Consider the following 23,868-nt stretch of genomic DNA (forward strand, 5'->3'; position numbering starts at 1 on the left):
AGACATGCAACCTAAATATTATTCGGTGTCTTGGAACATCTGGGTATGTGACACAAAACTCTCCTACATCTACACAATGAAGAGCTGACATGTTAGCTTGCAGGTGGTCTACCAAACAAAAGAAAGAGCCCGTGTCCACAGTCTTTGGGCATGAGTTGATGGGAACAGTTTGAGATGCTTTCAGATCATTCAGAATTCACCGACGGGTGCCCTTGACTTGCGTTAACCTCCTTATAACCTGCATTTGGCATACATAAATGGGTTTTGCAAAACCTGCCTAAAGCCTACAAAGGTTCATCAACACACTAAAAAGGATGCAGGATTTATGTTTAGGTATGTTGTGTCTTTACTTTGTTCTTTCTTGATTTCTATGGATCTGTTGATTATTTTTTTATTTTTGCTGAATAGGTTGATTGTAGCTGTTTTTTTATCTCTATTTTTGTTTTCTTATATATCACTAGTGTTCATATATCAGTTTCCTTAGCTGTGTTTAGGAATTAAGTGATAGCTTTCACTTTAATTCCATCGTTGTTACACACAAAGAGTTAATGGTTGATTAGCTGTTCCTACACCTGGGATTACCTACAAGTATATAGGAGGCAGATAGCTTTGACGGTTTTATGTCATGAACAAGCGCTATTTAGCATGAAACGTCTTAACATCTTGCACATCTGTACTCCATACTCTTAGTGCTGTGAAGTTTTTTTGACATGGATTAATAAAACATTGGCGTCCTATGAAGTGTGTGGCCATCCACTTTATTCCTTCTGAAGCAAGCCCCTCTACAGTGGATGTGTTGCATGGAAGTTGCATGAACCCACCATAAGAGTGTCTATCCTGTTTGGATGATTTAATGTTTCATAAATAATAGTTCTTCAAACATCCTCTGCAATTCCTTTTCTCTACAGTTCTCTTGCTCAATTTAGCCACAAATGTCCAGATGTGGTCAAAAATGGAAAACCGTTATGGAAAAGTATTTGTAAGTTCTGAGACAGCCTCTAACCCTTCAGCCCTAGGCATGGGCCCACAGGAGAGAATATGGTAAATACATGTTTGTATGAATGGAAGATGGAGCAGTCCTTCTAGTTGCTTGCTGATTTATCCCTATGAGCATCAATCCTGGGAAACGCACTCGGCTATTTCACCAATTGATGGGAAAAGCAGTTGAACAGCATTGATGATGAATTCCATTGCACATGGTAGAGTATTAAGTGTACACCCTGAGGGCACTGCTCAAACGGTTCAATAAACACTGAAAGCAGAGCAGGTCTTGATCAGACTGGCTACTAAAGGATAATACAAAGAATTCTTAATGTAACACAGTGTGATATGAGCTGCTAGACACTATTCTATCCATATTTATATTGTGCAGCTTCTGTTCAAATAGATAGTATATAAAAAGTCATGACATGAACAGAAATTTGACATGTTCCTAAGATATAATGTGCCTTGCATTGATACAAATATCCAAATGAGAAGTAATGCTAAACATTTTAGAAGAAATACACAAATGCAATAATATAAATACCTTAAAACTGGAATGCAAATACTGATTGTTACCTGGTTCTTACATCTAATTTGCATCTGTTGATGATGCAGGACAACTCAAATAGAATGGGGAACCATCCTCTCACCCATACACGGTCCTCAGGAGCTACATTCATATCATCGCTTGTATACTCCTTGAATGCCTGTAAACAACACATATATTCTCCGATTAGCTGGAAGCAAAGCTGCAATAATTCATAAGGTGCACTCATTAAATAATAATCCTATGATCTATAGCTTTTTTTAATGCTATGTGAAGGAATAAGCAACACAAGGGCTACAATACTTATCTTGTTCAAAGAAAATAAAGGTCTAGGTGCACTATAGTGCTGATTGCAATTAGTCACATGGTATCTGTTGAAGGGGTGGATCACTTTTCATGTGTGCTGGTCCTGCCTTTCAGCAGAGATCATGTGATCACATACCTTAGATTATAAGAACAGCTTAGAGAAGAATTTTCTTGTACTATCACTCTCGATCCATTCAAGCAAGAAAGCATTGCTTAAGGGCCAAGTTCACTTGTAGGAACATGTTACATCTGTATTTAGGGTGTAACATGCAACATGTTCCTAAGCACTACCCCGCCTCACCCTAAGTCCCCCTGTAACAGCAGCTGCAGTCACATTTAAAATCTTTACAGATGTTTGGGGCACCAACCACACAGCCGCATCATTCATTCACAGAGGTTTTTGAATAAACTACAAGTGCCACCTGCCACCATGGCAGATAAAAGTAGTTTTTTAATGGGCAAGTCCATTCATTTTTCCTCCTTTCTAACTTAAAGCCCATACAGAGATATGAGCAGAAAGATGGAGGGAGAAACTGACATTGCACCCACGATCCACTGACCCAAGTACTATAATACTTTGCAGCAAGCCCCTGTAAATGAATAAATACACTGCAAAATCATATGCATCTTTTTGTTTTGGCCTCATCCCCCTGCAAATTCACCATATTTGTTATTACATGCAGCATGTCTGTGCATGTGCGGAAAATCCCCTGTACATGAGATATGTCGCAGGGCTCTTCCGGAACTCAAAGTCCAGTCAGAGCCCTGCAGCAAATGTGCAGAGGATTTTCTGTGCATGCAGAGACACACCAAGCTTGCATACCAGCCCAATCGTCATGCATGCTAGGGAAACCCGCACATGCGCAGTTGTGCAATAGGGCTCTGCTGGGACCCAAAACCCTGTGAAACATCTACACACACATCATTCTTGCCGAGGCACTGCAGCGCAAAAACTCTATTAGGTTAAAAAGAATAAAAATAATATTCAACTGGGGGAGGGGAAAGAAGGCAGGGCAAAATTAATTTTAATTTAGGGTGAAGGTCCTCTTAAAAACGGCTGCATAAAATGACTTGTGCTTGTTTTGCTTTGCTCCTGTTAATCTACCAGTGATTAACAACAGCTACATTCATTTTGAATCATTTTGACTGCATGTTGGAAGCAGCTGTCATCATGAGGCCCATCGATGTAATGAAGCATGACGAGGAGTTTTCAAGTGAAACAAATTACACAACGGAAACTATACCTGAGGCCGGTCAGAAACATATTTTGCACAATGACGGATGAGACGTATGGCTTCCATGCTGGTGTCTGGGAATGCTGCATTACAGGCAAATTCAGACAAACATTTCACTGCATCCTGAAAAGAATCAATGGTGGCTGGAAAGTGCTTCTCAAAAACCAGTGCTGTAACAAAGAACAGAGGGGGAGATTTATTAAAACTGGTACACACAGAATCTGGTGCAGCTGTGCATAGCAACCAATCAGCTTCTAACTTCAGCTTGTTCAATTAAGCTTTGACAATAAAACCTGGAAGCTGATGCATTACTATGCACAGTTGCACCAGATTCTGCGTAGACCAGTTTTAGTAAATCTCCCCATAGTGACAGCATGCAAATATTTCTTATAACTGAATTTCAATGTAACACATTGGTTATCAAGTCTATTTTAGTAAGACATATATGAAGATGTCGCAAATGCCCTAAAAAAATCATCCAAATACTTTTGGCAAGTGTAATATGGCTGCTTCTTCAACCTTCTCCCTAAATCTCTTAATAGGGGGATTTTCCTTCACTTCCTTTCCTGTAGACTCAACAGGAAGTGTGAGGAGAACATTCCAAGGTGAGGGTGTAGACAGGTATCACAGGAACAAGTGTCCTCACTGAAAGATTTTCACTCTAATCCTGCTCTGATGGCAGCCCAAACTTTTGTATTTGCCCTCACTTTCATTTGTGGTGACACTGGTGATCACGACAGCTAATGGGGATACAGACAGCAATAAAAACTTGACAGTGAATATAATCATTCGCCAGTCTATCCAAATCTTAAAAAAAGGTTTTGCCTTTAGTTATACTTCACCTTCTTCCTTCACATAAAGTGGATATAAAACGTCTACACACCTCTGTTAAAATGTCAGGTTTCTGTGATGTGAAAAAATTAGACAAAGATAAATCATTTCAGAACCTTTTCCACCTTTAATGTGACCTATAAACTGTACAACTCAGTTGAACACCAAAATGAAATCTTTTAGGTGTAGGGAAGTAAAAATTAAAAAAACTAAAATAATATGGTTGCATAAGTGTGCACACCCTTGAACTAATACTTTGTTAAAGCACCTTTTGATTTGATTCCAGCACTCAGTCTTTTTGGGTATGAGTCTATCAGCATGGCACATCTTGACTTGGCAATATTTGCCCGCTCTTCCTTTCCGAAACACTCCAAATCAGTCAGATTGTGAGGGCATCTCCTGTGCACAACCCTTTTCAACTCACCCCACAGATTTGCGATCGGATTCAGGTCTGGGCTCTGGCTGGGCCATTCCAAAACTTTCATCTTCTTCTGGTGAAGACATGAAACCATTCCTCTGTTGACTTGGATGTATGCTTTGGGTCGTTGTCATGTCCAGCTTTCTAGCAGAAGCCTAAAGGTTTTGTGCCAATATTGACTGGTATTTGGAACTGTTCATAATTCCCTCTACCTTGACTAAGGCCCCAGTTCCAGCTGAAGAAAAACAGCCCCAAAACATGATGCTGCCACCACCATGCTTCACTGTGTGTATGGTGTTCTTTTGGTGATGTGAGGTATTGTTTTAGCACCAAACATATCTTTTGGAATTATGGCCAAAAAGTTCAACCTTGGTTTCATCAGACCATAACACATTTTCCCACATGCTTTTGGGAGACTTCAGATGTGTTTTTGCAAAATTTAGCCAGGCTTGGATGTTTTTCTTCGTAAGAAAAGGCTTCCCTCTTGCCACTCTACCCCATAGCCCAGACATATGAAGAATACAGGAGATTGTTGTCACATGGACCACACAGCCAGTACTTGCCAGATAGTCCTGCAGCTCCTTTAATGTTGCTGTAGGTCTCTTGGCAGCCTCCCAGATCATTTTTCTTCTTGCCTTTTCATCAATTTTGGAGGGACATCTAGTTCTTGGTAATGTCACTGTGTTTCATGGTATATTCTTTTGTACCCTTCTCCTGACTGATGCCTTTTAACAATGAGATTCCTCTGATGCTTTGGAAGCTCTCTGCAGACCATGGCTTTTGCTGTAGGATGCGACTAAGAAAATGTCAGGAAAGACCTACTAGAACAGCTGAACTTCATTTGGGGTAATCAGAGGCACTTTAAATGATGGCAGGTGTATACTGACTCCTATTTAACATGATTTTGAATGTGATTGCTTAATTATGAACACAGCTACATCCACAGTTATAAGAGGGTGTGCCCCAAAAAAAAGATTTCAGTTAGTTTTTTTAATGGAGTGGTACAGTTTATATGTCACATTAAAGATGGAAAAATTATTTATCTTTATCTCATTTTTTTACATCACAGAAACCAGACGTTTTAACAGGGATGTGTAGACTTTTTATATTCAACGTAGCTATTATCATTGTGCTGATTTTTTACAAATAAGCTTTTGTTTTTTCGTTTATTTTATTTTTTCATAGTGCTAGTGATTTAAAAAAAAGTTTAACACTGGGAGAAAGCACCTTTATTTCATTTGTAAATAACATTGCCACACTTTATAAACAGAATTATTTGTAACAGAAGCTTCATTATAAAGGGGATAAATTATAGAATAAAATATAAATGTTGCAAGACAATATTGCCAAGAGAAATCCTTTGCATAAAAAAAAGTTCTGAACCTTAATGGGTATACAGCCTAAAGTGGTTACATTTTAGGCATGCTGGGTTTTAAAATACTCTATTTGAATGGTTTCTAAAATACAAACTTGCAATAATGTTCTCCAATGAACACATGGGAGTGAAAGAAAACTCTATTAAAAAAAATTAATTTTCTCATGTCCATGCATTTTTAGTGTGAACAAGCCCTCATTCCACATTTTTTGTGACCACTTTAATATTTTGCATTGGAACTACAGTTTTGAAATGAGCAGATGACAAAAGGCTTTAACAAATTTTCTGGTTGCACTATTTTTTGAAGCTGAGATCCTAAGAATTACCTTTTATTTTAACGTGTTAGGGATATTCTAAGTGGCATATGCACAGCTAGCTCAGTACATGTGTCAGTCAAATACAAATACTCACTGACTATGTGCCCAGTGGTCTGAAATGCCAGCTCCACAATGCTCTCATCCTGGTCTGAGGCAGCCAAGTGAAAAACTGAGAATATGTTCTTCCAGCCTGAGCGAATGTTAGCAGCTTGGGAGTTTACCATCTGTGCAATGCAGCGGACGACCATGTCCCTGATGGTTGGAGACCTTTTTACAAACAAAGCACAAGCATTACAATCATTACATGAGGAAGGCAACATGGTTACAGCTTTGTGACACACATTTACAGTACGTGCTATCACACATTACTAGAATATATCCACTTTCACAATCCTGTACAGTGCCTTGAAAGAGTATTCCTACCCCTTGAAATATTCCACATTTTGTTATGTTACAACCAAAAACGTAAATGTATTTTATTGGAATGTTATGTGATAGACCAACACAAAGTGGCACATAATTGTGAAGTGGAAGGAAAATGAGAAATGGTTTTCAAACTTTTTTACAAATAAATATGTGAAAAAGCATGGCGTGCATTTGTATTCAGCCACCTGAGTCAATACTTTGTAGAACCACCTTTCGCTGCAATTACAGCTGCAAGTCTTTTTGGTGATGTCTCTACCAGCTTTGCATGTCTAGATAGTGACATTTTTGCCCATTCTTCTTTGCAAAATCATATTGTGGGGATGCTTTTCTTCAGCAGGGACAGGGAAGCTGGTCAGAGTTGATGGGAAGATGGATGGAACCAAATAGAGAGCAATCATCCAATCCGTCAGACTGGATGGAGACCATCTGTGAACAGCAATTTTCAAGTCTTGCCACAGATTCTCAATTGAATTTAGGTCTGGACTTTGACAGAGCCATTCTAACACACGAATATGCTTTGATCTAAACCATTCCGTTGTAGCTCTGGCTGTTTAGGGTTGTTTAGGGTTGTTGTCATGCTGGAAGGTGATCCTCCGCCCCAGTCTCAAATTTTTTGCAGACTCTTAACAGGTTTTCTTCTAAGATTGCCCTGTATTTGGTTCCATCCATCTTCCCATTAACTCTTTGACCAGCTTCCCTGTCCCTGCTGAAGAAAAGCATTCCCACAACATGATGTTGCCACCACCTGTTTCAAGGTGGGGGTGGTGCGTTTACAGTGATGTGCAGTGTTCGTTTTACGCCACACATAGCGTTTTGCTTTTAGGCCAAAAAAAGTTCCATTTTGTTCTCATCTGAACAGAGCACCTTCTTCCACATGTTTGCTGTGTCCCCCACTTGGCTTCTCACAAACTGCAAATGGGACTTCTTATGGCTTTCTTTCAATAATGGCTTTCTTCTTGCCACTCTTCCATAAAGGCCAGATTTGTGGAGTGCACGACTAATAGCTGTCCTGTGGACAGATTCTCCCACCTGAGCTGTGGAGCTCTGCAGCTCCTCCAGAGTTATCATGGGCCTCTTGGCTGCTTCTCTGAATAATGCTTTTCTTGCCTGGCCTGTCAGTTTAGGTAGATGGCCATTTCTTGGTAGGTTTGCAGTTGTGCCATATGCTTTCCATTTTTGGATGATGGATGAACAGTGCTCCGTGAGATTTTCAAAGCTTGGGATATTTTTTATATATCCAAACCCTGCTTTAAACTTCTACACAACTTTATCTCTGACCTGTCTGGTGTGTTTCGTGGCCTTCATGATGCTGTTTGTTCACTAATGTTATCTAACAAACCTCTGAGGGCTTCACAGAACAGCTGTACTTATACTGAGATTAAATTACACACAGGTGGCCTATATTTACTAATTAGGTGACTGCTGAAGGCAGTTGGTTCCACTAGAATTTAGTTAGGGGTATTAGAGTAAAGGGGGCTGAATACAAATGCACACCACACTTTTCACATATTTATTTGTAAAAAATGTTGAAAACCATTTATCATTTTCCTTCCACTTCACAATTATGTGCCACTTTGTGTTGGTCTATCACATAAAATCCCAATGAAATACATTTACTTTTTTGGTAGTAACATGAGAAAATGTGGCACTGAATGTACCCCCATGTCCAGTACTTAATTGTGCCCACCCCCTCCACTTTATTGAACCCATGGGATTAACCTACTCATCATCCATGGCCTACCCCCCTAATTCCACTCAATCCTTTCCTGGTTTGCTTTGCTCATTTAACCTTACGCATGCAAATACATTCATTCAAATGCACGTCTACCTAATACACAGTTTATTTAAAGAATATGTAAATCCAACATTTCATATTCCCAATATATGCGTGTTATACCATGTACTTGTATGAAATAGTATCCTGTTCTTTGTTTTGCTTCCTTTGTGTGAAATCCCTGGTGATCCTGCCAGTCCCTCTGCTTTCCTATTAAAATCTGACCACACAAGGCATGAGAGTACAACATGGTCAGTTCTCTAGCTGTGCCGAGAACTCAGCCTGCTCTCCTCCAATGATCAGATCTATTGTAAACTGAATGGGTTGTTTTGCAAGGTGAGGGTTCACATATACTTTAAGATACCTTACTGCATTTTCTACCCAAAATCTAACTGTACCCACAAGTATCTCCAGATGCACATGGACCACCAATGCAAACTACCTTTAACTGACAAGAAAAAAAAAAACATGAACAAGGGTATGATACCTAAAAACAAATTATATACACAGAGTACAGTTTCACCTACCTGTTCCTCTTCATGATGTGCTCAAACGGCCTTAAGAAATCTTTTTGGAAGCGGAAATTTGCAAGCTCCCCCTTTTCTAAAAATTTCATAGACAGCTGTCTCAAAGAATCTACTGCAAAAATTGCAACATCTTCATTAGGGTTGCAACCAACCTAAGAAAAAAAACACAGCACAGACATTAAAGGGCAGTTCAACCTTGTTGTGCTTAAATTCTAAAACTATCAGTAATATATATATTATTTATAACTATACCCAATTAGTATAATTCAACAAGTTAAAACTCCATGTACATCATTTACAATGATACTAAAGCTATAAATGCATTAAGGTGAAAACCACTTTCTAGTTCTTTGCCCCCCCCCCCCCATTCCCTGGGGAAGAGAGGGGAGAATAGATCCAGCGCTGTGCATGGCTCCATCTCTTCTCCCCTCTCTTCCTCTTCATATAGCACTTGAGCAGCAGCAGGAGCCATTGGCTGGCTCCTGCTGTCAATCAAATGTAGTACGGAGGAGTTGGGGGGTGGGTGAAGGCTTGCTGTGTAAGTCTATGGAGTGCAGCTCCATAGACCCACAATTCGGAAGTGAGCAGACACTGTGTGTCTCCATAGAAAAAGGCTTGTTACGGGGACACATGAAGAGGAGGAACCAAGATCGCAGTCGGGGGACCAAAAAAGATGAGGATCGGGGCCGCTCTGTGCAATGCCGCCGCTCTGTGCAATGCCACTGCACAGAGCAGGTGAGTATAACATGTTTGTTATTTTAATTTTAAAAAATGTTTGAATTTAGTAACACCTAAGTTATCCAGAGCTTTTTCTTTCACAGAATGAATACTTGGTGACCCTGCCAGTCTATGAGTATTCCTCTCACCAGGATGGCAATGCTCTTTGACCTGCAGTGAATTCACTATAGTGTTGTCATGCTTAAAAGCTTTTGGGGCTGCTTGGATTACATTGCTATACAAGATGAGGAGGAGGGTTATAAGCATTTTCACTACCAATAACCCTTCCCCTCACTGCCAAGTCAACACAGGACCCATATCCAACAGGCAATCTGTGTCTGGACAAATGATGCTGATGCCAGTTTGGATCCTGCCTGCTCAAAAAAAAAAAAAAAAGTAAAAAAGTTAAGTATATACATGGGGAGGGGGACTGGATAATCAAAAAAGCATGTTTTGCCAGAAAGGAACTTACACCTAGGGACCTATTATTATTGCTAACTGCAGTCTTGTAACAATTTCTGGCTAATGCCTTCTATATCACCCTGATGAACCCTCATCCACCTGTAAGCATGAAATGCACCTCCCCTACCTTTATTAATAACTTTTTTGTGAGAGTTTAAAAATCAGCAGCAAACAACTGCCATGACAGAAATACCTAGTCTGCAATTAATCTCCTTCTGAAAATATTGGTTGTCTGGCTGTCATGCCAATCCTCTAGCTTTAATGGAAAACCTCACTTCTGGAGCCCCCAACCAGCAATGTTCGCTGTATAGCCTTTCCTGGTGCTGCAAAGCAGGAGGAGCTGCTGACCTATAACCCCTTCCCGCTAGCCTCGGTGTCCCCTTTCGAACGCCTGGGAAGGATCGGTAATCCTATGATAGGCTGTCACAGTGGTCACATAATTGGTAGTCAGTGCCACTGACTACCAATTGTTGGACTGGATCGAGATGACAGGTTGGTTTCCTTGCTGGAGGCATGCAGTGAGTACACTCTCAGCACAGAGACATCAGCCACCCAGCGACGCATATATGCAGCATGTGAGCATTAATGCTCACCCTTTTGCTGCCACACGTGTTACGTAGGAGGCAACAAGTTAATAACTTTTGAGTCCCTGGCCTAAAACAAACATCTCCTAAAGGGCTTCTTCATCTTAGCAGTGGGGGGGTGGGGGGTGAGCGTGGAAAACCCTGTGGTTGGTCTGTACTCTTTCAGCCCCCCAACCACTAATTCCTTTAATGCAGAGGCCCTGGACGGCAGTAAAAAACTGCCTGGTTCTAACTCTTCCTCAGTCTATCCAAACCTAAGAAAAAAAGTTGTCGCACTTACACTTTAAGAGAAGGAAGAGAATCTGAGATTTTCATTAAAGTAGTAGTAAAGTCACTCTGTATATTTTTACCTACAGGTAAGCTCATAATAAAGCTTACCTGCAGGTAAAGTGAATGTCTCTCAAACGTTCACCGTTTAGGTGATATTCTACAGAGCAGCAGCAGGTGACAATACCGGCTCTGAAGGAATGGCATACCCGTGCCGTTCCTTAAAAGCTGTGTGCCATGGCGGAAACTCCCGAGCATGCCGTCTTTGATGGCTTGGCCATTCAAGCAGCTGCAGCCTGTGGACCCAGAAGGAAGACCGAGTGAAGATGAAAGCCTGACAGTGCACCGCTGGAGGGCTTCGTTCTAAAGTAAGTCTTTCATAATGTGCAAGTATGCAGTGCACGCTAGCACATTATATTACCTTGTAGCAGGAAACCTTTTTTTATTTTTCCAACAAGCTTACTACCCTCCTAGCACCCTCCTCACTGAACTCAGGTACATAACAAAAAAAACTATAGAAAAAGCTATGAATACAGAAGACCTGCCGGTATATAAACTGTTACAATTGGTGTGGAATGCCAAGTATACCATACCTTATTAAAATGATCTCCGATAACCTCCCATATCCTGGACCACTGAAGTCGGATACGACCCATGTTGTAGTAAGAGATCTCTACAATTTTCTGTAAGCTAAACATTCGTGGGTGTGTTGGAGACACCAACTCGTCCATTGACACGGCACACAGCCAGCGTACAAAATCCACTGTAAGCACAGAATGGGTTGAGATTTATTGGAAAAATGCAGACAGAAAGAGGAAGAAAATACATAATAATTTGTATTACCTATTGCATTTCCATCCAGCCTTGTGGATCCAGTAAATATCCTGAAATTATATAAATTATTTCAAAATGTATATTCGCATATTTACATGAATACATGCATATCACAGGATGGCATGTAAGCTAAGAAATGTGACACAATCCCAATTCCAGAGGGCTAGAAAAAACAGTTACATAAAAACATAAAAAAATTAGACAAGCAGCCTGTATCACACTGACCATCATCAAGAATACACCGAAACATGACCTTACATCATAATGAGTAGAGCCTTTCTAACTGCCTGTGTATATAAGAATATATATGAAGATACATATGATCCTAACACGGGAAAGAATGCAATTCTTCCTCATCCCTCATTACCCATCTTCCTTGACCCAGAATACCAACTTTTATTTTTACTTGAAGCTATGACGACTAATGGAGGCTCCATCTTAGAACCAATCCTCCCAAATGGAACTTCCTGGCTCTCAGAGACTGCTTTCCCTGATAGCTGAAAGACATTTTCTGATAAACAGTGATGGGAGGGATGGCTGCATATGCCCAGCTTATTGCCTGTCCCAAAAGGCATCATGCATTGCATCTATTCTGCCATCATTGCAACCACCATGGGCATGGCCAGGCATTCTTCAGTTGGACATACTGTGCCACGTACACCCAATACTTGTGGTTCCTGACTATTGGGAGTCATAAGGATCGCCACTCTGACCACATCAGCCCGTGTCAAAAGGTAAGGAGTGGCCTCAGCCTACAAGTCCTGAGAAAGCTACACGTTTAGCCCCACTCACCAGGTCTTAGTCATAGGGTAGGAGCTTGGAGCAGGACGAAAAGCTGTATGCATCATTAGCCGCTGGGAAAACAGTGATGTGTGCTGAGAGCGTGTGAGCGAGGAAACAGATGAACAGAATAGTGACAATGTTATAAATGGAATTTATCCGAATTCTATTCCTCACACAGATTCGCAACACACATCACTGTATCCACAGAGGCTAATGATGAATAAATATTTCCATCCTGCACCAAGCTGCTAACCTATGATTAAAGCTGGCCATACATTATACAATTTCCTTTAGATTTACCTTCAACTATACAGTGCAAGGGCCTGCCTGACTGCATAATGTATGGCCAGTGAAGCTACAGTGGGTCAAAATGCGTCAGGTAGCAGGACTGCTCCTCCATAGATACCTTTTAGGAACTGATAATTTTTTACCCTGGGATAGGACATGTGTTACTGGCGAGACCACCAGCTCAGAATTAGGGGAAAATGTCTGAATTAAAAAATAGTAACCGCAAATAAGGACTGGTGTAGCTGCAATATATTAGAGTTTTAGTCTTAGATTTAGATGCACTTTAAGCGTGGTTCACTCAACCACAGACGGCCAGTCTGGATTTCTCACTGACAGAAAGGTCATAGAATGGGACGTGTTGTGTTATGATGATGGTCCTCTACAGTTACCGTACACTGTGCAGTCTCTACCCTTTCACTATCAAACAAATATGCAGCGCTGTAAATAAAGTGACTTTGTGCAAAAGGCGCAAAAAATGACTGCGCAGTAATAGTGAAATCAAAGAAATATCGTCAACAAGGTGACGAGTGCAAATGTGAATGGATGAATAAAAAACAAATGAATAAATATAGTGGCAAAGATTCTAGTGATCAACAATACAGTTACAAACCATATATGATGATTATGAATGAGAAAAAGTCCAGTGATCTATAATAACATATAAAATGATCAACTCAATTATGTGCTCATTAATAAATAGTCCAATGAACTTGTGAATGGATGAGATCAAATGGTGATCAATGTGAAGTATTGTCCTCCCCAGAGATTATCATTATATGTGCATTTAACTTGCTCTTCCGGTGAGTGCAAGCATTCCTCATTTCTTTACCACAAGAAGTCACGTGTACCAAAGTTTGATCCTGCGTTCCTTTAGAACTTTTCTGTCACTGAAAGTGCTGCAATGATTTGGAGATCATATTGATCACCATTTGATCTCATGCATTCACAAGTTCATTGGACTATTTATTAATAAGCACATAATTGAGTTGATCATTTTATATGTGATTATAGATCACTGGACTTTTTCTCATTCATATTCATTATATATGGTTTGTAACCATATTGTTGATCACTAGAATCTTTTCCACTATATTTATTCATTTGTTTTTTATTCATCTATTCACATTTGCACTCGTCACCTTGTTGACGATATTTCTTTGATTTCACTATTACTGCGCAGTCATTTTGTGTGCCTTTTGCACAAAGTCACTTTATTTACAGCGCTGCATATTTGTTTTATGGTTTATTTGAGGATTAAGGGGTTTTATCCTTTTATGCTAACAGCTTATTTGGTTTGATTCTGTGCACTCACTCATTTTGCTTGTTTTTATCTACCCTTTCACTGACATACTTCACAATGTTCAGCTAACAAGTACTCAACCATGCTGAAAATGTAATTGTAATGAAAGATTAATCTGCGATAAATATTACAGTAAAAGCTGTAATAAGTCTGCATACTCCAGGATGTAATGAGGCGTTGTTAGAAAGAATTATGCCAAACTAATGAGAACAGTTCATTTACAGCAATTTAGAAAATGCAGTGATTTCAATGGGTTGCAAATCACCGGCACTGTTACAGGAGCTGTCTATTCTGCACAGTGGAGCTTCTGGCTACCTACAGTATTGGAAGGCAACCAATAACTAGCTAATGATTATCTCTAGGCTCAGCCAAAGGGTTGTATATTATTACAATACTTATTTTCTCCAAGGTCAACTCTAGCCAATAGATACATGCACCGCTGAAACACATTTAGGAAGAGCTTAAAGAGGAACTTCAGCCTGATTTTTTTTTATATTACAAATAATGTAGCTACCAACTTTTAAAAATTAGGTACTTATCAGTTTCTAGATTCCAGTGCTGTCTCCGCACACCTGCTGCAGGTCCCGCCATCTTGGATACAGGAGCCGGCTATAGCTTCCTGAGAAACCACAGCTGGCATCCCCACTGGGCCTGGCAAGCTCACTCACTCAGTGGTTTGTGAATTGTCCTGCATCCTCCTGAGAAATGTAACGTGTCCCAGGAAACTGCGGGAGGAAAGAGGGTGGGGCAAGGGACACCATCCCTGCTTAGGCAAGAATTCTGGATGTCAAAAAGCTTGTAACTCAGTTACAGGCCTGGGAAGGGAGTGAACTAGTGGGAAATGACTTTTTGTGCAAAGTTCTACTTTGATATTCATTGTTCAAAGATACATAAAGTAACACACGTATTTTTGAGAATTACCCGTTTTCCCTAAGCCTGTGACTTTGCAGACTCCATATCAATATCGCACATCCTGCTTGTTGGAACTATTGGGTAACATTACTAGTGACAAGCTCCCCGAATTCTTTTCGCTCTTTGAAGCCTACTTAGAGCCTGTTCACACTGCCACGCACACTAAACCACAGCAATTTATTGTGTGGGCAGGCTCCCCCCCAGTAGAACACAACAGTGCTGCGGGAGGGATTCTCTGAAACACAATGTGTTATTGAGGGAATTGAGCAATTGGTTTGTCCTAGATACTGACCAAAAACAATGATATAGCTTGCCAAGCCAAAACAGAAATATAAAGTCGCTTATCAGTTCGAGGATCAGGTAACTATAATTTGTTAGAATCTTAAATCAGCAATGGCAGTCACCACCATCTTGCTATCTACACAAGCTTCTTTTAAATGGGGAAAAAAACACTTTTTGAACTTTTGATGGAAGTGATGCAACGTAAATGCACTTTACTTCAAGTCACCATCACAGGTTAAGTCTGCACAGACAGTTCTTCTGTCTATAGATATTATCTGTGTTGTCTGGCGCCCATTTTTGTTTCCATTGAGGATTATGCAATGCTCTCTTCTTTATTCTACAATAGTTCTATATATTTATTGTTAAATCTCACAATTCAAACTACGGATTAACTAGAGAAAGTCAAACCAAATCATGCATACCTGTCAACAGCTACCACAACACTCTGGGAGCTGGTCTCTCCTATGGATTCCTGTATACTTGCTATTTGCTTCCAGTCAACATTCCCTCCAACTGTTAATACAGAAAAATGGAAATTGGCAGAAATAATTATTGCAAAGCCTTGAATTCCCAGCAAGCACACAGACAATTGGTCGAATAGGTAACACACCACAGCTTACTTATTAGTCTTTTCTTGCAGCAATGGGGGCCCAGAATCAAATCTGAGCTGGAACACTTTAGGGTTGATTTACTAAAAGAATAGAGACTTCCCATTTGAAAAGGGAATATTTGCTTAGCAAACAAGGAGCTATCTTCACTTTGAACACCTAACCATGTGTGAGGGAAATTTAAAAGAAGGATTTGTGCTCTTACGTGATTGGATGATTGAAGTGAACACAGCTTCATATCATGCACTAAGCTAAATGAACTTTCACTTTTCCAGGTGAGAAGTCTCTACTTCTTTAGTAAATCAACCCTGTCTGATAATTTTGAGGTTTATTTAAAACAATTTCAGAAGCCATTATAAAACATTTATCCTAGCTTTCTCTGGGAGCCCCACTTTCTTCCCATCATGACAAGAAAATGCTGTTTAAGTAGATGTAATGTAATGAGTGGCATTAAGAGACCTAAATAAGATTTTTTTTAATTGCCAAAAAATGTTTTTGTTTTAGTACATTGAAGGACACAGGAAACAGTTGGGTTACACTGGAATTTTTATGCAGGAGGTTGGGACACTGGCAAACATAACAATTTTAATCCAGTTCCCATATAACCATCTCTACCCAGCATGCTTCAGTTTTGTGATAAACCAATACACAGGGCCAGCAAAAAAAACAGAGGGTGGGACCTGTGTCCCTCAATGCAGGAACATAGGAATGCAGAAATAGTCCAGACACCCAAAAGCAGTCCAGCTAAGGGGTAGGCAACAGCCACTGACAGACCCAAATAGGACCAAGAACCATCTGTAATACAGGACTACCAGGAAGACCAGTGCTCGAAGCAGAAGCAGATGTGATGAAGTCCCCTGCAAGGCAGGGGAATATGCCAACAACCACAGAGGATCAACCTAATGCTTAGAACAGGGTAAAAGAGATGACCACCAAGGGAAAAGAGAGGAACTGTAAGGAACACTGACCAGCACCAACAAGGAGGTATAAAAAAAGAAATAAGCACCAAAACAGGTGGATCATTGCAACTTCCTGATAAGGAAGAAACAGACCAACAATGGAATATGGTTGACAATAAAAAAAAAAAACTCTGGAGAAAATCCCCAGAGGAAAAGGCTCCCAAAAACGGGTTCACTTAACAACGGGTCCACAATAGGAAACCAACCTGTCTACAAGCAAAAGGTTTACACTCCCAACCCTTGGAATTCAAGAATGGAAGGTTTCAGTATAGGAATGAGCTTACCTGGCCAGCCAACCCATCTCACACTAAATATCCAAGGAAAGTGAGAGCTTCACAGTTTAATATTCCATAGGATAGCCAAAAAGACCCTTGATACTGGTAGGAACCTAAGGGTACCAACCTTGACTAACAAAGGCAGGTAGAGTGTGCAAGCAGTTACCCCTACATAGACACCAGGGGTGAAGGTCTACACCAGAAAAGCAGGAGCATGAACAAGACTCATCCAATAAAACACCTATAGGTGTTTCTGGGGCCTTACGAACTCTGCATGATCTGCCTTACCTTGATTCAGAATAAGGTTCTAAGAATTATCTGATCTGCCATGGTCAAGAGAAATATCCACAGCTGTGGAGCAATGGGCAGGAGAGCAAAAGAGCTAGGAACATTCACCTAACACAGAGAAACAAGGGTGCGACCTGGAGAAAACTTCCTCAAAAGGCTGTGGATCAGCCTACAGGAGAATCTAAACTCAGGTGGTAAGGTACCAAGAAGACCTCTGGACGTACTTGGAGGTGAAGTTCCTCTTTAATGAAAGCTGCACATTTAAAAATATTGAAAATTACTTCACAAAATTAAATATCAAGTTAAAGCTTATGAGATTCCACATACTCTGCAAAGCAAGAACAAAACATCAAAGCTGAATGAATAGAACAAAAAATTATGAATGGTCTTACTAACCTAGGCCAAGACTAACAAATTCATCAGATGCCTGGTCTTTGGTTCCAGTGAACGACCCTTCTCTATTCCTTACTGTCCCAGAGATGTAGCGAGGCTTCACTCCAGTGCCTATTAACTGTGCAAGTTCCAGCTGACTGATGCACTTCAAGATCTGTTTGTAAAGGAAAAATATCCTAAAGCCACACAATAATTGCTATTTGCACAACTGTAATGCACACCCATAGAGCAAAATTTCAGTTAGTAAAACCAATTCATGAACCTAAATAAAAAGCAATATTATGGTTTGAAGGGATATTGTCAGGGATACATTAAAGTGGTTCTAATTCCACAACAGTAAAATCAATCTGTATATGCAGTAAAGTATGCTTGTTAAACTCACTGTAGAACCTAAGGGGTTAATATCCTCCAAATTGTGTAAAACAGCTGTTTTATTCTGTCTTCTCTGATCCTTCCCTTCTACTGTCCCCAATCCATCTGCTGATAGTACAGAGGTCTAGGAGTCACTCTGCACATGCTTAGTTTAGTGTGTATGGCTAGAGAGTTTTTTTTCTCCTTGGGAGGGTGCATGTGATCAGCGCAGGGCCAATCAGCATAGTGAATGCAGGGCCATGGGTTTAGTAACACTTTAATCCTAACATCTCTTTAATATACATGTCTAATGCTTCTTACCAGTACCAAATATTTGTGCTCTTGCAGAGCTAGGAGTGCTGTTAGGATCTTAACCATCTGACAATTTCAGTGTGTCAGATGCCTGCATCTCCCTGCTGCATGTGGCAATTCCACTCACTGGCCATTATGTCACAAGAGTGTTTCTGTGGCTCTGAAGCACTAGTGACTCTGAGGATGGCAGGTTGAACTAGTGCATGCAGCAAGGAGACCCAGCCATCTGAGAAATGTCAGATGCCGACAGTCCTAATGGCAATTCTAGCTATACAATAAGGCATGCATCGACAAGTTTTTGTGTGCTTCAAATCTATGAGTATGCAAAATCCACTTGGAGGGTCAAATGCTGGTCAGAAGTAGGTCAACTGCAGATCAAAGGCATCTGCCAAAGAATTCTGAATAATCGCAGAAAAGTCTCCAAATGATGCCACCAGCACAACTCCAAAGTCGGTCAACACAGGCAATAGAGTGCAGACTGGATGGTTTTATGTATCGTTTGTAATTGAGAATGTGTATGTACATGGTGAAGCTACAATTACACTTGACATAAACGAGCTCTGCTTCCTCTTATCTCACTGATAAGGTCTGTAAGACTTATAACAATAGTTTGTCTTAGTCTAGTTTCACACTAATGCAGAGAGGGAAACACAGCAAATCCTGTGTGTTTCCCACACCACATTGCAATCGCACGGCATCCATGCGATCTGGTGCGGGTGTCAATGTTAAATTAACGATCCCGAAACAGATTGCAAAACGCAGTGCGATTGCTAGAATTCGCATCACAGGGGTGAGAACACCCATGCGAAGTGAATCAGGTGTGGGGAAAAAAGGGTCCTGCACCTTTTTTGGTGCAATTTGAGCCATGCAAAATGTATAGATCAAATCGTACCGCATAGACATCGCATGTGATTCCTGTGCAAGTTATATACAGTGCCCCGCAGAAGTATGACCCTAGACAGAAAGCTGGATATACACCAGTAGAATTTTGTTCCACATTTTTGTTGAAAGAAAATTTGTTTTTCTAATCATTAGTGGTTATAAAGATATGCTCCGCAATATACACATACATCGAATTGATTTTCACTTTTGTGCTCGAGGGTTTAGTTTAGTTTACAAGTGGTGAGCAGAGTCACAGTTTTCACTTAATCAGCTGTGGGGTTATATCAATGTTCATTTTTTACCACAGTTATGAGAAAATTTGGAGTAGGATGGAAAATTTTTCTTGAATATACAAATTTATAACAGCCTATGTGGTTTTCGTTTTGGTAGTCTATTTATAGTTACAGTGCCTTGAAAAAGTAATCATGCCCCTTGAAATTTTCCACATTTTGTCATGGTACAACCAAAAACGGAAATGTATTTTATTGGGATTTTATGTGATAGACCAACACAAAGTGGCACATAATTGTGAAGGGGAAGGAAAATGAGAAATGGTTTTCAACTAAAATCTAGTGGAACCAATTGCTTTCAGCAGTCACCTAATTAGTAAATAGCGTCCACCTGTGTGTAATTTAATCTCAGTATAAATACAGCTGTTCTGTGAAGCCCTCAGAGGTTTGTTAGAGAACATTAGTGAACAAACAGCATCATGAAGACTAAGGAACACACCAGACAGGTCAGGGATAAAATTGTGAAGAAGTTTAAAGCAGGGTTAGGTTATAAAGAAATATTCCAAGCTTTGAACATCTCATGGAGCACCGTTCAATCCATCATCCGAAAATATGAGTATGGCATAACTGCAAACCTACCAAGACATGGCCGTCCACCTAAACTGACAGACCGGGCAAGTAAAGCATTACTAAGAGAAGCAACCAAGGCCCATGGTACCTCTGGAGGAGCTGCAGAGATCCACAGCTCAGATGGGAGAATATGTCCACAGGACAACTATTAGTTGTGCACTCCACAAATCTGGCCTTTATGGAAGAGTGGCAAGAAGAAAGCCATAAGAAGTCCTCATTGAAGTTTGTGAGAAACCATGTGGGGAACACAGCAAACATGTGGAAGAAGGTGCTCTGGTCTGATGAGACCAAAATTGAAATGTTTGGCCTGAAAGAAAAATGCTATGTGTGGCATAAAACTAACACTGCACATCGCCCTGGACACACAATCCCCACCGTGAAACATGGTGGTGGCAGCATCATGTTGTGGGGATGCTTTTCTTCAGCAGGGACAGGGAAGCTGGTCAGAGTTGATGAGAAGATAAACGGAGCCAAATACAGGGCAATCTTATAAGAAAACCTGTTAAGAGTCTGCAAAAGACTTGAGATTGGGTTGGAAGTTCACCTTCCAGCAGGATAATGACCCGAAACATATAGCCAGAGCTACAATGGAATGGTTTAAATCAAAGCACATTCAAAATCCAGACCTAAATCCAATTGAGAATCTGTGGCAAGACTTGAAAATTGCTGTTCACGGACGCTCTCCATCCAATCTGACAGAGCTGAGCTATTTTACAAAGAAGAATGGGTAAAAATTTCACTCTCTAGATATGCAAAGCTGGTAGAGACATCCCCAAAAAGACTTGCAGCTGTATTTGCAGCGAAAGGTGGTTCTACAAAGTATTGACTCAGGGGGCTGAATACAAATGCATGCCACACATATTTATTTGTAAAAAAAAAAAAACTTTGAAAACCATTTCTCATTTTCCTTCCACTTCACAATTATGTGCTACTTTGTTTTGGTCTATCACATAAAATCCCAATAAATACATTTCCGTTTTTGGTTGTAACATGACAAAATGTGGAAAATTTCAAGTGGTATGAAAACTTTTTCAAGGCACTGTACATAGATACAATCGTTCCAAAACCAAAATGCTAAAAGCAAACAAAATTTTGAACTATTTTCGAATGACAGTAGAATGTTCTGAGAATTTTCATACAAAAATTCTTTTTATATTAATTTTTTCATATGAATTTTTTTTCAAAATTCTACCAGTACATACCCAGCTTACTGATGTTAGATATGCATGATACACCAGCCAGAGATCATTTTAGCTTTGCCTAGGCTGTAAGCCTTGAGCTCAAAGCAACTTTGAGGGTTTAACAAGAGATAAACAAGGACTTGCTGATAATAAGACATATTAAGTGTTGCCAGTGGGACCTTTATACAATTTTTAATAACTATGTGCTTCTTAATCATGTATATATACATATCTATCACAAAGCAAACATTAATATTTTCATCACTAATCTCATTATTTTATCCTTGACACAGAAAACAGACCAGCTGGAAGACAGTACCTCATGCCATGAGCTACCCAAGTAGTTTCCATCTGTGTGAGCCACAGTGATGAGAGTTTTGATGGTATCTATGTTCTTCTGTTTCATCTCCGTAATTCCAGAGCTTACAGTTAATAATGTAAACCTTGCTAACGCTTGGACATAAGCATCTCTTTCAAGCTGAAAGACACAACATAGAAGTAACATTAGAACATAGTACGAGGACAGCACAACATTTCCTACTTTGTCTAATGGCAGAATTTGTTGTTTTTTGAAAGGCTGATGGGGTTAAAGATTCAGAGAGATAACAGTCTGAGAAATGTGTCCTCATCTGACCCAAACATCAAACTTTAAAATATAACTTCTACCATTCCTGATAAGTGGCAGTGTCATCCTCTAAAAATATGCAACATGTTTATAATAGGTTTCCTTTCTTGATTAAGGAATAAATTAAACCTCATTTGAAAGATATTATATTTGATAATAGTTTTTATTTGGATTTTTCCTAGGTCCATCAAAAAATATGGAAAAGAGGAGTACATGACATTTCCATGTGGATTAACCATAGATTAGTATGTACAGAAATACACAATTAGATAACACTTGCAGCATGGAAAAAACTCCTGTTATTCTGGGAACAATGCCCTTCAGGTGTGTTCTAAGGCCGGTTGGGGATACAGGTACAGGTGGATGTTACTATTCCCAATAACACCAACACCAGGTCATAGTGATTGAAATATAAGCAGAAGGGGAGAGGGATATCCTGGGAGGTACTTGTGAAGGATTGGTGGGATTGGTGAGGAATGAATCTCGCAGGGAAAAAGCATATAGCCGAAGGCTTTCCAGGGTTATATAAAGAGGGGGGGAAGGGGGGTGAAGGTTCAAACCTATGGTAATAAGGGACAGAGAAAGAGTGAAAAAAAAGAAAGAAAAAAAGGTGGTGGGGGTTATACATAGGGGTGAAGTAATTGAAAAGGCTTGCATGTAGTAGGGAGGAAGGGGGTTTGAGATGCATTGTCTGGTAGGGGGAAATAGTATGACTAATAAAGAGTCCCCGTTTCGTCAGCCCACCAAATGTCATGTAGCTGTCGGGTGTGTCAAATTGTATTTTACCCACAGGTCATGGTCTTTCTCTGTTCTTTGCTAGTTCTGTAGCGAATCCAGCATGCCCAGGTTTGGGTGTTATTTGCACAGCTTGTCCCGCTCTATAAGTACGAGTTGCATTTTTGCAATGTTGTTTATCGTCCCAAATTATTCTTTCACTTTTGGTGCCCACACAGATCTCCAGTATACTAATATGTATTGTTGTGCTGCACTGATCATATGCATTGTCAATTATTTCATATAGCATGTTTTGGGGAAGGAAAAGCAGTGTAAGAAGCATTTGGCCAATCCAAAATCTGGGGTACTTCCTGAGACTGTAGTAGTGATGCTATGTCCAATAATCTGAAATGGAAAGGCAAGACCACAAAAAGTGCCTTGATCATTCGTGCAGTGTCAGCAGGGTTTTGAAACACATGAGGCAGCACTAATATTTTCACCTGATCCCCGTACCTGAACAAACAGGGACGGATCCGAAGCTCAAGGATAAAACGTACTGCCCAATGTTTGTTGCTCTGTTATTCACTATTCCTTCCAAAACCATTTCATTAAAATAAAATCTGCCAATAGATAAATTGTTTATATTGTGTCACTGACAACTATGATTAAAATAATCCCCTTTCCATGCAACATACATTTTGAAGAAAGAGAGAGAATCTTTTTTTTTTTTTTTCAACTTTAAGTTTTGTAACTTTACCCTGCAGGACAAATGTTTCATCTGTAATGGGCCATGTCAAATAAAATTGCAAGTGTTTATTTTGTCTAATCAATGCATAGAATAATCCAGGCAAGCAATTTTCTGCTGCATTAAAAATATTAAGCAGAAAGGCCACAATTCTCGCTTTCCTTGCATTACCTTCCACACTCTGACTAATCTTACTTTACAGCTGGCTCTGTGATTCTTTGCTCATTTCAAAATGTAATGCACTTTAAATTGGCAGAAACAATGAATTCTAAGAGTTCACCTCTGCTGTCTCTGAAAATACCCTGAATCTGCTACTCCTGTGCTATATGGTCCTCCTTTGACTATAGATTTTAAACATTTAAACTTTTAATATCGATGTAAAAGACAGTGAAGTAAAACAGAAGTAGCCCATCAAACCAGATTTCAGTTAACTATTTTTAGATCAGTGTACGAGGTGTGACACTTTAATTACCGGAATGCTTGTGGCGTAGCAGTATTATTATTAT

The 23,868-nt window shown here is 39.9% G+C and overlaps 1 protein-coding gene across 1 annotated transcript in view; it reads right to left on the minus strand.

Moving 5' to 3' along the window:
• The window catches only part of ARFGEF1 (ARF guanine nucleotide exchange factor 1), a 265,875-nt gene that overhangs the window by 36,262 nt on the left and 205,745 nt on the right, over positions 1–23,868 (minus strand). Inside the window, exons 21-29 of the mRNA XM_089654279.1 lie at positions 21,598–21,756; positions 17,696–17,846; positions 15,592–15,682; positions 11,614–11,654; positions 11,364–11,533; positions 8,741–8,892; positions 6,108–6,280; positions 3,082–3,242; positions 1,561–1,691 (exon numbers count right to left, since the gene is read on the minus strand). Of these exons, the coding sequence (XP_089510405.1) occupies positions 1,561–1,691; positions 3,082–3,242; positions 6,108–6,280; positions 8,741–8,892; positions 11,364–11,533; positions 11,614–11,654; positions 15,592–15,682; positions 17,696–17,846; positions 21,598–21,756 (1,229 nt within the window). The remainder of the gene's footprint in view (positions 1–1,560; positions 1,692–3,081; positions 3,243–6,107; positions 6,281–8,740; positions 8,893–11,363; positions 11,534–11,613; positions 11,655–15,591; positions 15,683–17,695; positions 17,847–21,597; positions 21,757–23,868) is intronic.

The sequence above is a fragment of the Staurois parvus genome, unplaced genomic scaffold (genome assembly GCF_062004578.1).
Source record: "Staurois parvus isolate SC_StPar_1 unplaced genomic scaffold, SC_StPar_1.0 ptg000748l, whole genome shotgun sequence".
NCBI classification, from domain to species: domain Eukaryota; kingdom Metazoa; phylum Chordata; class Amphibia; order Anura; family Ranidae; genus Staurois; species Staurois parvus.